The 13,771-nt window shown below is 42.9% G+C and overlaps 1 protein-coding gene across 1 annotated transcript in view; it reads left to right on the top strand.

The window, feature by feature from the left end:
- Positions 1–3,179: 3,179 nt before the first annotated feature.
- The window catches only part of DPP4 (dipeptidyl peptidase 4), a 70,376-nt gene continuing 59,784 nt past the window's right edge, over positions 3,180–13,771 (top strand). The window contains exons 1-2 of the mRNA XM_048869561.2: positions 3,180–3,543; positions 4,016–4,100. Coding sequence (XP_048725518.2) covers positions 3,538–3,543; positions 4,016–4,100 — 91 coding nt within the window. The 5' untranslated portion in view covers positions 3,180–3,537. The remainder of the gene's footprint in view (positions 3,544–4,015; positions 4,101–13,771) is intronic.

Raw genomic sequence — 13,771 nt, 5'->3', positions numbered from 1 at the left:
CGCCAGCACCTGCCATTGCATGTCTGGAGCCCAGGACTGGAGCCAGGAGCCAGCGCCTGCTGCCACACAAGGACGGGAGACTGAAGCCCTGCAGCTAGAGGTCAGGGCCACATGGCCAGAGCCAGGGAGGTCAGGACCTGCTGCCCCATGGTTGGCGCCTGGGCCCACACACCCAGGTTCCTGAAGTTCAGCTGCTGGAGCCTGACGCCCAAACCCCCTCCCCCCAACAGGGGTAAAGAACTCACCTCGCTCCTACAGCATTGTGTTCACCTCTCCCCAGAGGCGGTGCAGGACAGCACATCCAGGAGTAACAAGGAGGCAGGGGGAGGGGGCCATGCTTTGACAACCCGCCTCCCCACCCATCACTGCCCAGGAGGCGGTCGCAGCCACAAGAAAAGCCCCTGGTGGCCGCATGCGGCCACTGGCTGCATTTAAGAAAGTTGTGCTAATGTGTATCTAATGCCTATTGTACTTCAGTCTGTATCTCTTCACTATGTTCCAGTACGACCCAGTAAGTGTCACAATATCTAGCGAAAGACGAATAAGCTCATTCCCTCAGTCCAAAACATGGACAAGTTACAGGTCACTGTCGTGGGTCATAATCCTGCTGAGAAGAAGTTAATTGCTGCCAAAAGAACTTCACTTAAAAGATATCATGCCATAAATATCTCTGCTATAGGGTAAGCAAAACAAAAATAATGGGGTAGAGATTAAAAACAACTAGACCTGGCTGGAAGAACTTTGCAAGCTTCATATTATGATGAGCGACTAATTCAAAAGGTATAAAATTACCAGAGATTACCAATGAACTCTAGATCTGGGTATTGGTCAGGCATGCAGAATTTCAAGTATTTCTGAGCTATACACAATGGTTGTTTTGTTAACATGAGGAGTAACTGTAGGTCATGTGCTGTTCTCTTGAACTCCATGGATTATTTTGGTGTAACAGATCAGAATCTGGACCCATAAACCCAACTGGACAAGCGTCTGATCCACTGTATGGTTTGAGGGAGTATGCGCCATGTTCGGTTAGACACTTACTTCCCTCATGCAAATTATTCACCATTTGGCACTGGAAAATCACTCAGTATCACCAAAATAGGAATGGGTTATAAGCTTAGTAACATTCCTGTGGGTGGTGTCACAAGACTGACAGGAGTTTGAGCTATCGGTTGCAATTGTGGTTCATTTTGACCACAAGCAGGAAAATGCTCCTCATAGGCTTCTTTTAGTGTAGCTGCCAAGATGAGTCAAGACCAAAGGCCATACTAGCACAGTATGTTAGAGATGTTTTTAGCATGCAAGTAGCTGAGAATGGCAGAAGTTGATGATATGTAACAGCTCATCTGACGCTTGAGGCAGTGTTGTGTAATGATTTGAAGAGTGGCTTGGGAGTCAGCAGAGGAAAACACTTCCCTTTGCATTACTCATCTGTGAAGTGTGTATAAACACCACCTTCCTTTTCTGGGCACTGGGAGACATAATGTGTGTAAAACTCTTTGGGGTGATGTATCAAGGATACATTTCCAGCCCCAAATACAGAAGCTGGCATTTTGTGTTGGTGTAGAGGGAGAAGTAGGTTGGAACATCCACTACAAGCCGCATAACTTTAAAGTTCTGTCTAGTGTTTTGAAAACAGGACTAAATACCAGAAACTCCTGCTCTCTCCCAAGGCTCTGGCAATGACTCCTCTATTACTTTAGCAAGTCACATACTTTCTTTATTCTGTGTTCCTATCTGTATAATGGGGATACAACAGTTTTGTCTCCATCCCTGGGTTGTTGTGATGATTCATTAGTATTTATTAAGTGTTTTGAGCAAGGAAAACTAAGCAGAGATGGGCCTAAATAGAAACAGAAATTCACACCCTCTAATCTGGCAGAAATTTGGATTTGGATCTAATCCGGATTCAAACTCTGTGGCTAGAATCTACCGGTAATACCAAGTACTGTTATGAAAAACCCTAGATTTCTAACAAGTTGCTGATACTTATCTTTTAGACCACGATACGATATTTCATTTTGATTTACAGGTTATTCATTTTATCTTTCATTAATCCCTGGTATATTAATTTTATCAGTCACTGGTAGCAAGGAATGTTTTTCTTCAAGTTTGTCTACATGAGAAACTGAGCCAAATTAAATAAAGATGTGAATTTAAAGTGTCTTAATTAAAGTGCATGGAATCGTTGTATGAATGCTCTTTGAGAAGCAGAGTGCAGTAGAATGTAGTTCAATTTAGCTTAATGGCAGTTTTGCCATCAACTTTAATGGGACCAGCAGGTCACCCCATGTAGGTATAACATGCAGGCTATATCATCCGGACAAATAATATAATATATATGTAATTTATTTAAATATATATGTCTCACTATTCTGAATTTTGGACTTGACACAGACAAAATTTGATTTGCTTTCCCTGGGAATCCAGCTACTGAATGAAAACAGTAAATATGACCAAAAGGACTAAAGCAGCGGTTCTCAAACTCTAGGTTGGGACCCCAAAGTGGGTTATGATGCTGTTTTAATGAGAATGCCAGGATTGGCATTAGACTTGCTGAAGATGAAGCCAAAGCTTAAGACCCATGGCTCAGGGCCAAAGCTTGAGCCCCACAGCCCAAGCTTCAGCCTGAGGTGATGGGGCTCAGGTTACAGGCCCCACACCTGGGACTGAAGCCCTTGGGCTTTGGTCCCCCTTCCTGGGGTCAAGTATTATTTTTTGTTGCCAGAAGGGGCTCGCAATGCAATGAAGTTTGAGAGTCCCTGGACTATAGAAAACACTTGATCCTGCAGACAGAATGCTCCGGCGCATCTGGTCTTGCCAGCAGCAGCAGCACCGGCTGGTCCCGGTCCCGGTCCCCGCCCCCGCCCCCGGGCAGATCGTCAGGGGGCCTGGACTCCGCGCTAGAAAGTTGCTGCAATTGTGTCTCTTCCCCAGTGTCTGGTTAGTGATGGTTCCATACCAGTGAAGGAAACTTTAGCAGCCTGCGTACCATCCGCGCTCCTCTACACCCCGACGGGGAGCAATCGCAACCCCGCCGCTCGCAGCGCACTCTCACCCGCCCCACGGCACCGCCCCACTGGGCACCACCCTCCCGAGTCCCGCCCCCCACAGACACGTCTTTACCCCAAGCGCAGCCCCCACCCGCTAGGCGCACTCAGCCTGCCCAGCTTTCCCCAGCTCTGTAGCGCCGCTGGGAACCGCGCCGGGGCACGCTCCCCGCCCGGCTGTCCCTACGCGCCTGTGCCCCACCTCTTCACTCCGCTGGAGCCCGCGCCCCACCGCAAGGCCGCTGCTCGGCTTCTCCCCGCCACACCCAGCCCTGGCCCCGCCCACCCCGCGGCTCCCCTTTCACCGCCCAAGTAGCGAGCTGGGGGTTCCGCGCGGGGCGGCCCCGGACTGAGCCCTCGCCGCGCTAATGTTTAACTAGGTGCTGGGGAGGCGGGAGTCCGCCGCGTGTGCCAGAGAGGAAGACGCTTCGCTGCTTCTGCCGCTCGCACCCGCTGGGGCAGGGTCCGCTTCCCGCAGCTCCCAGTCATGAAGGTCAGTAAGTAACTGTGTCGCCCCACGCGGGCGGCTGCTTCACCCCCCGCCCCAGCTAGAGCCAGAGGAAACTGGAAGGGCCCTTGCCTGGGGCTCGGGGCAGGAGCGTAGTTCCAGGGACGGGCTGTGCAGCGCTTAACGTGAAAGCAGCGTTCTTTGTACGTGAGCAAATTCACCCGGGGCTTGGGCTGCGCGTTTCTGTTCCAGGCACGGGGGATGCGAAGGAGTATTTGTTATGCGAGGAAGAGATTGTGGTGCTTAACCACAAAGATACGGCGGTACTCCCCTACACAGCACACGCCCAAACTCACACTGTGCAATAAACTGCCCCTGGAACCAGTCCAAGTGCACAACCATACACGCTGGTACGCACACCGGCCCAGCTCTGAAACAGTCACTTGCCTTATACACGCTGGTACATTAACTCACGTCGTGCACGTCTAACTTTGTATTCTCTTTTCGTGTTTTCCAGACAGTAGTGAAGTATCTGTTGGGGTTGCTTGCGATTGCAGTGATTGTTATTGCCATAGCTGTTCCTGTAGTTTTACTGACAAAAAGTAAGTTTTAAAATAGTCGTCTTTGAAGAGACCCTGATAATGTGAGTGAGAAAACTAGACTGATCTCTGAAGAAAACTCAAGAATTCCAATGAGTTATTTGTCCAGAGTTGCTAGACTTTATTTTCTGCAGAGTATAGTGAATCCACAGCTAGAAAGTAGAGTGTGCTATTTCCCACTGAGTTCTGGAAAGTGTTCCCAGCAAAGGTCTTGCTGAATTGCTAGGTTGGAGACAGTGAGACTAATGTGCATTCAGGCAGGAACTGGAGGCCAGCTCATTTTTGAAGTTGTCTCTGGATTCCAGTGGTGAGAAGCCCCTCTGAAAATTAAAATAATCAACCATCTCAATTCCCAGGTAAACACCAAAAAGTATAATCAAAATGTGTCACTTTGCAGCATCTTGTTTTCCAGTCACTAGAGAGTGAAAATTGTAGCTGGAACAGTAAAATTCAAGTCTGTTGATCTTGTGTGGCACGTTGAAGGAGATAAGAAAATACATCCCCATTAAAAGAGCATTATCAAAACCAAACCAACTTTACATAAATGTATGATATCATATATATAGCACTGTCACAGAGATCAAGGAACAGAGAGATATCAAAGACAGACTTTTGGACTCTGGTCAGTTTGTGTTTTCCAGTGTGACGCTAGTCCTGGACGTTAATCTAAAACAATATTAAATCAGTGTTTAGTCAGTGAAGAACTGCCAGTTGATAGGATGCAATTACATATCAACTTATTTTTTTTTATTTTTACAGGTTATACTAGTTATAACAGTATAGAATTCAACATTACAGACTTGTAACAAACCAGAGAGAAATAGTGTTCCCACTGTAAAGTAGACATTGTGCAAGTCTCTTTTTTAATGTAAATATTAAGAAAGGGTTACAGATATACTGGCTTGACAGAAAATAGTTTGTGTATTCTTAAAGTAACTAGTCTGTCCAGCACTTAGATATACTAAGAAGGTTTGGGTTTTCCACAGTTTAAATTAAAGGTACAGCAATGAATTGGAGCAAAAATTGAAATTAACATAGTATATAATTGAAATATAGTGTTACAATTTATATAAATTATTTTTAAAGTAATACTAGATATTAATAGAAATTAGGGGTCTTATTGTACAACTCTTGAAGGTATTCTGTTGATAGGATTTGCTCCAGTAGGATGCTTGTTTTTTGTTGGTGGTTGGCTATCTGTTTTTTTTTCCTGCCTGATTGTCTATCAAAAATAAGATTTTCAAAGTGAAAATTGGGACAACTCTATCAGGCAGTTATGGGGGGAGGGGTAAGCAGCACAGGAAATGATTTTGTGGGTTGGCAGGAAAGTACATGGGAACATTTTGGCAGATGGGTTGATGTGGTACTTATGTTTAGGTAAGCAGTAGGAAGCATTGTGGGGAGATGGAAGGGAAGATGACGTTATGTGATAAACCTGGTTTGGGATAGTCCCTGAGGTGCATGTGATTTTGCCAGCATGTTGTCAGAGTACCTGGGACAGCTTGCCAGCAGTTCCTTCATGTGTCCAGTATTTGTAGAGGTTAATAAAAAAGTGGGACAAAGTATTTTCTTTTTCAGGCTGAGAAGGACGCTGGAATATTGTCAATGAGAACTGGGATTAATCAATAATAACAACATTACATCATAGCCAGTTCTTTTCATCAGTTCAAAAATGGTGTCAAGAATCAGGTTTCAGAGTAACAGCCGTGTTAGTCTGTATTCGCAAAAAGAAAAGGAGTACTTGTGGCACCTTAGAGACTAACCAATTTATTTGAGCATAAGCTTTCGTGAGCTAAAGCTCATGCTCAAATAAATTGGTTAGTCTCTAAGGTGCCACAAGTACTCCTTTTCTTGGTGTCAAGAATGTGCATTAAAATAAGCTAGTAAAATTAAATATTTAGTCTTCACTTATTCAAATTGTAATCAGATGTGTACAAATGTTTATATGCACTCAAATCCAATTTTTAATTGAAAACACTGTAGACTTCAGTAGCGGTCTGTAAAATAGCTTCCGTGTGTAATCCTTCCTATTTAGACACTGCAGATTTTTTTCTGTTTTATGTAAGGCATTAAATCTATTGTCCTGGCCATATACTAACTCTTTAATTCAATTCTATGTACCTAAAATTTCACCGTAAATTCACCGAGATACAGTATTCTCCTATTTCTAATCTAAATTGTTGTGTAGAGTTGCTATGTGGTGTTAAACTGCTGTCACTTTTTAACTGAGAAGTGACTGTCATTTATAAGCGTGTGAAATAATCCCTATCTGCAGAACTTAATTTGTACCAGAGCTTGCCAGGCCTGAGCCCTGTCATGTCTAGGTTTGACAGTTCAAAGTAAATAAGTAAGTTCAAAGCTCTGGCACCTCTGGATTTGCCATGTCAGTTATGAAAGTAAAAAAATTTCTTGAGCCCTGGCACCTCTTTCATTATGAATTGAGCACTGCTTATTTGCAATAGTAATATGGCTGTATCATGGCTTTTGAAGGCCAGACCCATGTTACAGTAGATGCAGAGCACCACAATACCGTTAGCCTTGGATGGAGCCGTTTTACCTGTGGAGGAAGAGTAGGGGAGTGTAGCATTCCCTTCACCGCTGACTCAAAATCAGTGGCTAGTATGGAAGGGGACAATGCCTCAGCCAATTTGGGGGCCGCAGGAGTGCCGGAACCTGTGCAGAAGGGGGGGATGGCCACAAGCGCTGGAACTGTGGCCCTTTGCTCTCCTCTTTCCCCTAAGCCCCGCCCCCCCCGGCTCCTCTTCTTTGTGAGGCAGGGGCTGATGTGTGTGGGGGTGTCCCCCTCCTCCACCCTCAGGATTGGTTGGTTCCAGCTGCTGTCTGAACTTAGCATGCCGACACACTCATTCTCCCCCAACACACACATTCCCCAAACACACACTCTGTCTCACCGTCCCCAACACTCCCTGTCACATGCTCTCTCCCCTCCTCTTCCTGACACCTCAGTGGAAGAGCCGCTGGCAATCTAGTGGAATGATGGGATTGAGAAAACCGCATCATGTGCTACTGTACCTGCCCCATGAGGCATTGCAGACCCTTCCCAAAGCATCCTGCGGCCAGTTGCATGCTAGGATAGCTACCAACAGTGCACTTTGCTGCTCTCTGTGTCGATGCAAGAGCTGCTAGTGTGGATGCACTTTGCCGACACAAGGAGCATAGTGTGTACATGTAACAGCGGTTTAATTAAATAGTTGCTCTATGTTGGCATAACTTTTGTTGACAAAACTCTGTAGTGTAGACAAGGCCTTAGTAAAATAATTTTCAAAGATATTATTTTGTTAATTGGGAATCATTTAATGTGAGGAAATCATGATCTGCTTGCAGACTGTCCATAAATAGAGAGAGACTAGGGCTGGGATTTTCCCAAAGAACTGAACTTCGGTGGAAGTTGAACACTTAATTCATAAATTCCAAGGGCAAAGGGGCCGTTGTGATCATCTAGTCTTCCCTCCTGTATAACACGTTTCTCTTTGGCGTCATTGAAAATCCCAGGCTAAGTTCATTGAGTAAATTATTTCTTGCAATCTATTAATTTGGCTTTGCGTATAATAATGCATATGCTTATTGTTTGAAGTAGATTAAACTTGAAATGCTTACAGAATCATTAAATATCTTACACTCATCTTCCATATTCCACTTCCACGGTTGTATTAAAAATGACCTACACAGTTTTTTTTATTAAAAGGGTTTGTGCTCCTTTTTTTGTTTCTTTATTTTGTATAACAAAGGGCCAAAGAGGTTCTTGTCCCCTTTAAAATATCTGAAATGGCAAATCTAGCCTTCTCTGCCTTTGCTGGAGGAGGAGGCGGTCTCAGAGTCAATGTTGGGGTGGAAGGGTTAACCTTTAGTTAAAAGGATTTTGAGTCTTTTATCAAAGTCTTTTTCTCCCATGTGTTTTCAGGTTTTTGATTTAAACTGATATTAACAATAAGTTTTAAACAATTGGAATGAAAAAATCACTTCCCTTTCTCAGTTGATGAGGTTTCAACCCTTCTAGGTCTCCAGTCATCCATCAAGCCTTTCAGGAAAAACAGGAGAGGTAGACCTGACTTCCAAAGTTTTAGTCCTCCTTTATAAAGCATAAAGAAGCAAGGAAAGGCACAAACCAACTATTGTTTTTCCTTTGTAAGTTACCTTTAAGAGTTTGCAAAAATTAGTTACTAGTTGGTGCTGTGAAACCTATAGAAAATATTGAAAGAAAGGTACTTTACACAAAGGGTGAAATCCTTGCCCAACTGAAGTCCATGGCAAACTTGCTGTTTTCTAAGAATTTACTCTGCTATTCAGTTTTAATATTGCAGCCTGTTTCTGCAATGATTGCCACTGTTAGGGCACTTGGATACTGTGGTGTGAGCACTGTATAAGCTATGTAAATATATCCTTTATTGAAGAGGGTAAATATTAATCAAATTTTCCACTATAAACTGATCAGTAAGAGTTTTATGACTTAATTACTTTTTTTCAAAAGTAGAAATTCTGCATTGGTTGTTTTATTGCTCCTATGTGTTTCATTTGAGCCATTTATTAGAGTTGGGTTTGTTAACCATTTGACAGAAAGTAAATTATACACTCTACAAGGATATATGAACTTTAATAGCATTTGCTATTATAATGTGTGGTTTCATATTGAATACAGAAGCAACTTTACATTAAAGTAATTATCCAGGTTGGACAACTCTGCATCTACTCATGAAGGCTGAGTGGTGAGGTGGTGGTCTAGATCCCATGATCCTAGTCCCACTAAAGCTAATGGAAAAACTCCCATTTACTTCATTGTTGGGGAGACCAGAACAGAGTAGTTGGGTCTTAATTTATTAACTTTATCTGTTGTGGTATATACTGTATTTCAAATGCTAAGCTATACAGGAGCTGAAGTACCTCTGGGAACAGCTCAGTGACTGTGAGTCAGAGTTGTTCACTACTAAGCAAGAGGACTGGGGCAGCTCCCCCGCCCCCCCAGTTTGGCCTACAGGGGTGTGAATGCACTGTGTACTAGCCTGCTGCACTGTAACTCCCCTATGTGGACTCTGCAGGTGTGAATTAAAAGGTACCTTCTTCATGTTACCTTTTAATTCATGCTTGCAGCATCCACACAGAGAAGTTACAATGCAGTATGCTACTGTATGCTGCAGTTCACACCTACATAGTCTGGACTGCAGGGCCATGTAGACATAGCCTCAGTTCTTGAGGCAGTGGGGACAGGAAGTGCCGTAAACACTAGTGAATGAAAAGGCTGACGTTCATATCATATTTGGGAATATTTTGACTTGGAAAAATGCATAGGCTGGGAAATCCTTGCATGATGTGAAGTAGGAAACACAAGGTGAGTGGATGCTGCACAAAGATACAAATAAGGTTAAGCACTAGTTGTAGTCCTCTGCACTGAGGGTATGTCTCACTGGTGCTGGAGGTATAATTTCATCCAGTTAGAATGCTAAAAATAGCAGTGTAACTAAAAATAGTGGTGTGAGAAGTGGGAGGGTCTAACATCTCCAAACATGATCCTGTCTGAAACCCTAGGTATGTACTTGATATGTATATCCTATCACTTGCACCACTGTGGCTACACTTCTATTTTTCATGTGCTAGCTGTATCAGAGCTACTGTGGGTATGTTTGTCTGAGCCAGAAGTTATACCCCTACCTCCAATGTAGACATACCCTAAGTGGTAACAGGCCTCAAGCCTTGTGTGCCTGCTTCATTACCCTCAAGAATATAGGGAATAAAAATAGAGGGCTGAGTGTGGGTGTGTCTCAAGAGACATGGATTTAAGTGGGATCCTTAGCATACAAATGGGGTGCTGAGTTATGTACTACTATTTTGGCCCTAACTCTTTCTACTCAGCAGGAATACAATGGTAGCTGTATAAACCACATGTTCATAGACTCATAGATATTAAGGTCAGAAGGGACCATTATGATCATGTAGTCTGAGCTCCTGCACAATGCAGGCCACAGAATCTCACCACCCACTTCTGCAATAAACCTCTCACCTATGTCTGAGCTATTGAAGTCCTCAAATCATGGTTTAAAGACTTCAAGGTGCAGAGAATCCTCCAGCAAGTGACCTGTGCCCCATGCTACAGAGGAAGGCGAAAAACCCCCAGGGCCTCTTCCAATCTGCCCTGGAGGAAAATTCCTTCCCGAACCCAAATATGGCGATCAGCTGAACCCTGAGCATGTGATCAAGATTCACTAGTCAGATACCCAGGAAAGAATTCTCTGTAGTAACTCGGATCCCACCCCATCTAACATCCCATCACAGGCCATTGGGCCTATTTACTATGAATAGTTAAAGATCAATTAATTGCCAAAATCATGTTATCCCATTATACCATCTCCTCCATAAATTTATCAAGTTTAATCTTGAAGCCAGATAGGTTTTTTGCCCCCACTGCTTCCCTTGGAAGGCTGTTCCAGAACTTCACTCCTCTGATGGTTAGAAACCTTTGTCTAATTTCAAGTCTAAACTTCCCGATGGCCAGTTTATATCCATTTGTTCTTGTGTCCACATTGGTACTGAACTTAAATTATTTCTCTCCCTCTTTGGTATTTATCCCTCTGATATATTTATAGAGAGCAATCATATCTCCCCTCAACCTTCTTTTAGTTAGGCTAAACAAGCCAAGCTCCTTGAGTCTCCTTTCATAAGAGGCTCGTTCACCTGCACATCCACCAATGTGATATATGCCATCATGTGCCAGCAATGCCCCTCTGCCATGTACACTGGTCAAACTGGACAGTCTCTATGTAAAAGAATAAATGGACACAAATCAGATGTCAAGAATTATAACATTCATAAACCAGTCGGAGAACACTTCAATCTCTGGTCACGCAATTACAGACATGAAAGTTGCGATATTACAACAAAAAAACTTCAAAACCAGACTCCAGCGAGAGACTATTGAATTGGAATTCATTTGCAAATTGGATACAATTAATTTAGGCTTGAATAGAGACTGGGAGTGGCTAAGTCATTATGCAAGGTAACCTATTTCCCCTTGTTTTTTCCTACCTCCCACCCCCACTGTTCCTCAGACGTTCTTGTTAAACCCTAGATTTGTGCTGGAAATGGCCCGCCTTGATTATCATACACATTGTAAGGAGAGTGATCACTTTAGATAAGCTATTACCAGCAGGAGAGTGGGGTGGATGGAGAGAAAACCTTTTGTAGTGGTAAACACCCATTTTTTCATGCTTTGTGTGTATAAAAAGATCTTCTATACTTTCCACAGTATGCATCCGATGAAGCGAGCTGTAGCTCACGAAAGCTTATGCTCAAATAAATCGGTTAGTCTCTAAGGTGCCACAAGTACTCCTTTTCTTTTTGCGAATACAGACTAACACAGCTGTTACTCTGACACCTTTCATAAGACAGGTTTTCCATTCCTCGGATCATCCTTCTCTGTACCTGTTCCAGTTTGAATTCATCCTTCTTAAACATGGGAGACCAGAACTGCACACAGTATTCCAGATGAGGTCTCACCAATGCCTTGTATAAGGGTACTAACACCTCCTTATCTCTACTGGAAATACCTCGCTTGATGCATCCGAAGACCGCATTAGCTTTTTTCACGGCCATATCACATTGGCGGCTCATAGTCATCCTGTGATCAACCAATACTCAAAGGTCCTACTCCTCCTCCGTTACTTCTAATTGGTGCTTCCCCTGCTTAGAACAATAATTCTAGTTATTAATCCCTAAATGTATGACCGTACACTTCTCACTATTAAATTTCATTCTATTACTATTACTCCAGTTTACAAGATCATCCAGATCCTCCTGTTCGATATCCCGATCCTTCTCTAAATTGGCAGTACCTCCCAGCTTTGTATCATCTGCAAACTTTATTAGCACACTCCCACTTTTGGTGCCGAGGTCAGTAATAAAAAGATTAAATAAGATTGGTCCCAAAACCGATCCCTGAGGAACTCCACCGGTAACCTCCCTCCAGTCTGACAGTTCACCTTTTCAGTATGACCTGCTGTAGTCTCCCTTTTAACCAATTCCTTATCCACCTTTCTATGTTCATATTGATCCCCATCTTTTTCCAATTTAACTAATAATTTCCCATATGGCACCATATCAAACGCCTTACTGAAATCTAGCTAAATTAGATCCACTGTGTTTCCTTTGTCTAAAAAATCTGTTACTTTCTCAAACAAGGAGATCAGGTTCGTTTGGCATGATCTACCTTTTGTAAAACCATGTTGTATTTTGTCCCATTTACCATTGACCTCAATGTCCTTAACTACTTTCTCCTTCAAAATTTTTTCCAAGACCTTGCATATTACAGATGTCAAACTAACAGGCCTGTGGTTACCCAGATCACTTTTTTCCCCTTTCTTCAAAATAGGAACTATGTTAGCAATTTTCCAGTCATACGGTACAACCCCTGAGTTTACAGATTCATTAAAAATTCTTGCTAATGGGCTTGCAATTTCATGTGCCAATTCCTTTAATATTCTTGGATGAAGATTATCTGGGCCCCCCCAATTTAGTCCCATTAAGCTGTTTGAGTTTCTCTTTTACCTCAGATATGGTAATACCTCCATATCCTCATTCCCATTTGTCATGCTACCATTATCCCTAAGATCCTCTTTAGCCTTATTTAAGACTGAGGCAAAGTATTTGTTTAAATATTGGACCATGACCAGATTATCCTTAACCTCCACTCCATCTTCAGAGTTCAGCGGTCCCACTTCTTCTTTCTTTGTTTTCTTCTTATTTATATGGCTATAGAAGCTTTTACTATTGCTTTTAATTCCCTTTGCAAGGTCCAACTCTACTTGACTTTTAGCCTTTCTCACTGTATCCCTGCATGTTCTGACCTCAATAAGATAGCTTTCCTTGCTGATCCCTCCCATCTTCCACTCCCTGTATGCTTTCTGCTTTTTCTTAATCACCTCTCTGAGATGCTTGCTCATTCAGCTTGGCCTATGACTCCTGTCTATGAATTTTTCCCCCTTTCTTGGGATGAAGGCTTCCGATAGCTTCTGCAGCTTTGACTTGAAGTAATCCCAGGCCTCCTCTGCCTTTAGATCCATAAGTTCTTCAGTCCAATCCACTTCCCTAACTAATTTCCTTAATTTTTGAAAGTCAGCTCTTTTGAAATCAAAAACCCTAGTCGCAGATTTATTTTTGTTTATCCTTCTGTTTAGTTTGAACTGAATTAGCTCATGATCACTTGAGCCAAGGTTGTCACCTACAACCATTTCTTCTATGAAGTCCTCACTACTCACCAAAACCAAATCTAAAATGGCATCCCCTCTAGTCAGTTCAGCAACTGCTTGATGAAGGAATCTATCAGCTATTGCATCTAGCAAAATCTGAGCTTTATTATTATTACTAGCACTTGTCCTCCAGTCTATATCTGGGAAGTTAAAGTCTCCCATGATCACGCAGTTTCCATTAGTATTTACTTCATTTAAAAACATTAAAGAGGGCTCTATCCATATCCAGAATCCCATTAATCTTGCTTCCTGATCTGTCCATCGTTTTTTACCTTGTGCTTGTGCATCTGTGCTGTGCAGGATCAAGCCCATAATAGGTGTCTAAAGCAAACAGGTAATATTCAAAGTAAAGAAGACAGCAGTGAATCCCAAGAGTAGGCACAGAGGGGAGGGAAACTAAGGTTGGTTATTTCTCTTTTT

The sequence above is a fragment of the Caretta caretta genome, chromosome 11 (assembly GCF_965140235.1).
Source record: "Caretta caretta isolate rCarCar2 chromosome 11, rCarCar1.hap1, whole genome shotgun sequence".
Classification (NCBI taxonomy): Eukaryota; Metazoa; Chordata; order Testudines; family Cheloniidae; genus Caretta; species Caretta caretta.
This window is presented reverse-complemented; position numbering and strand designations above follow the sequence as displayed.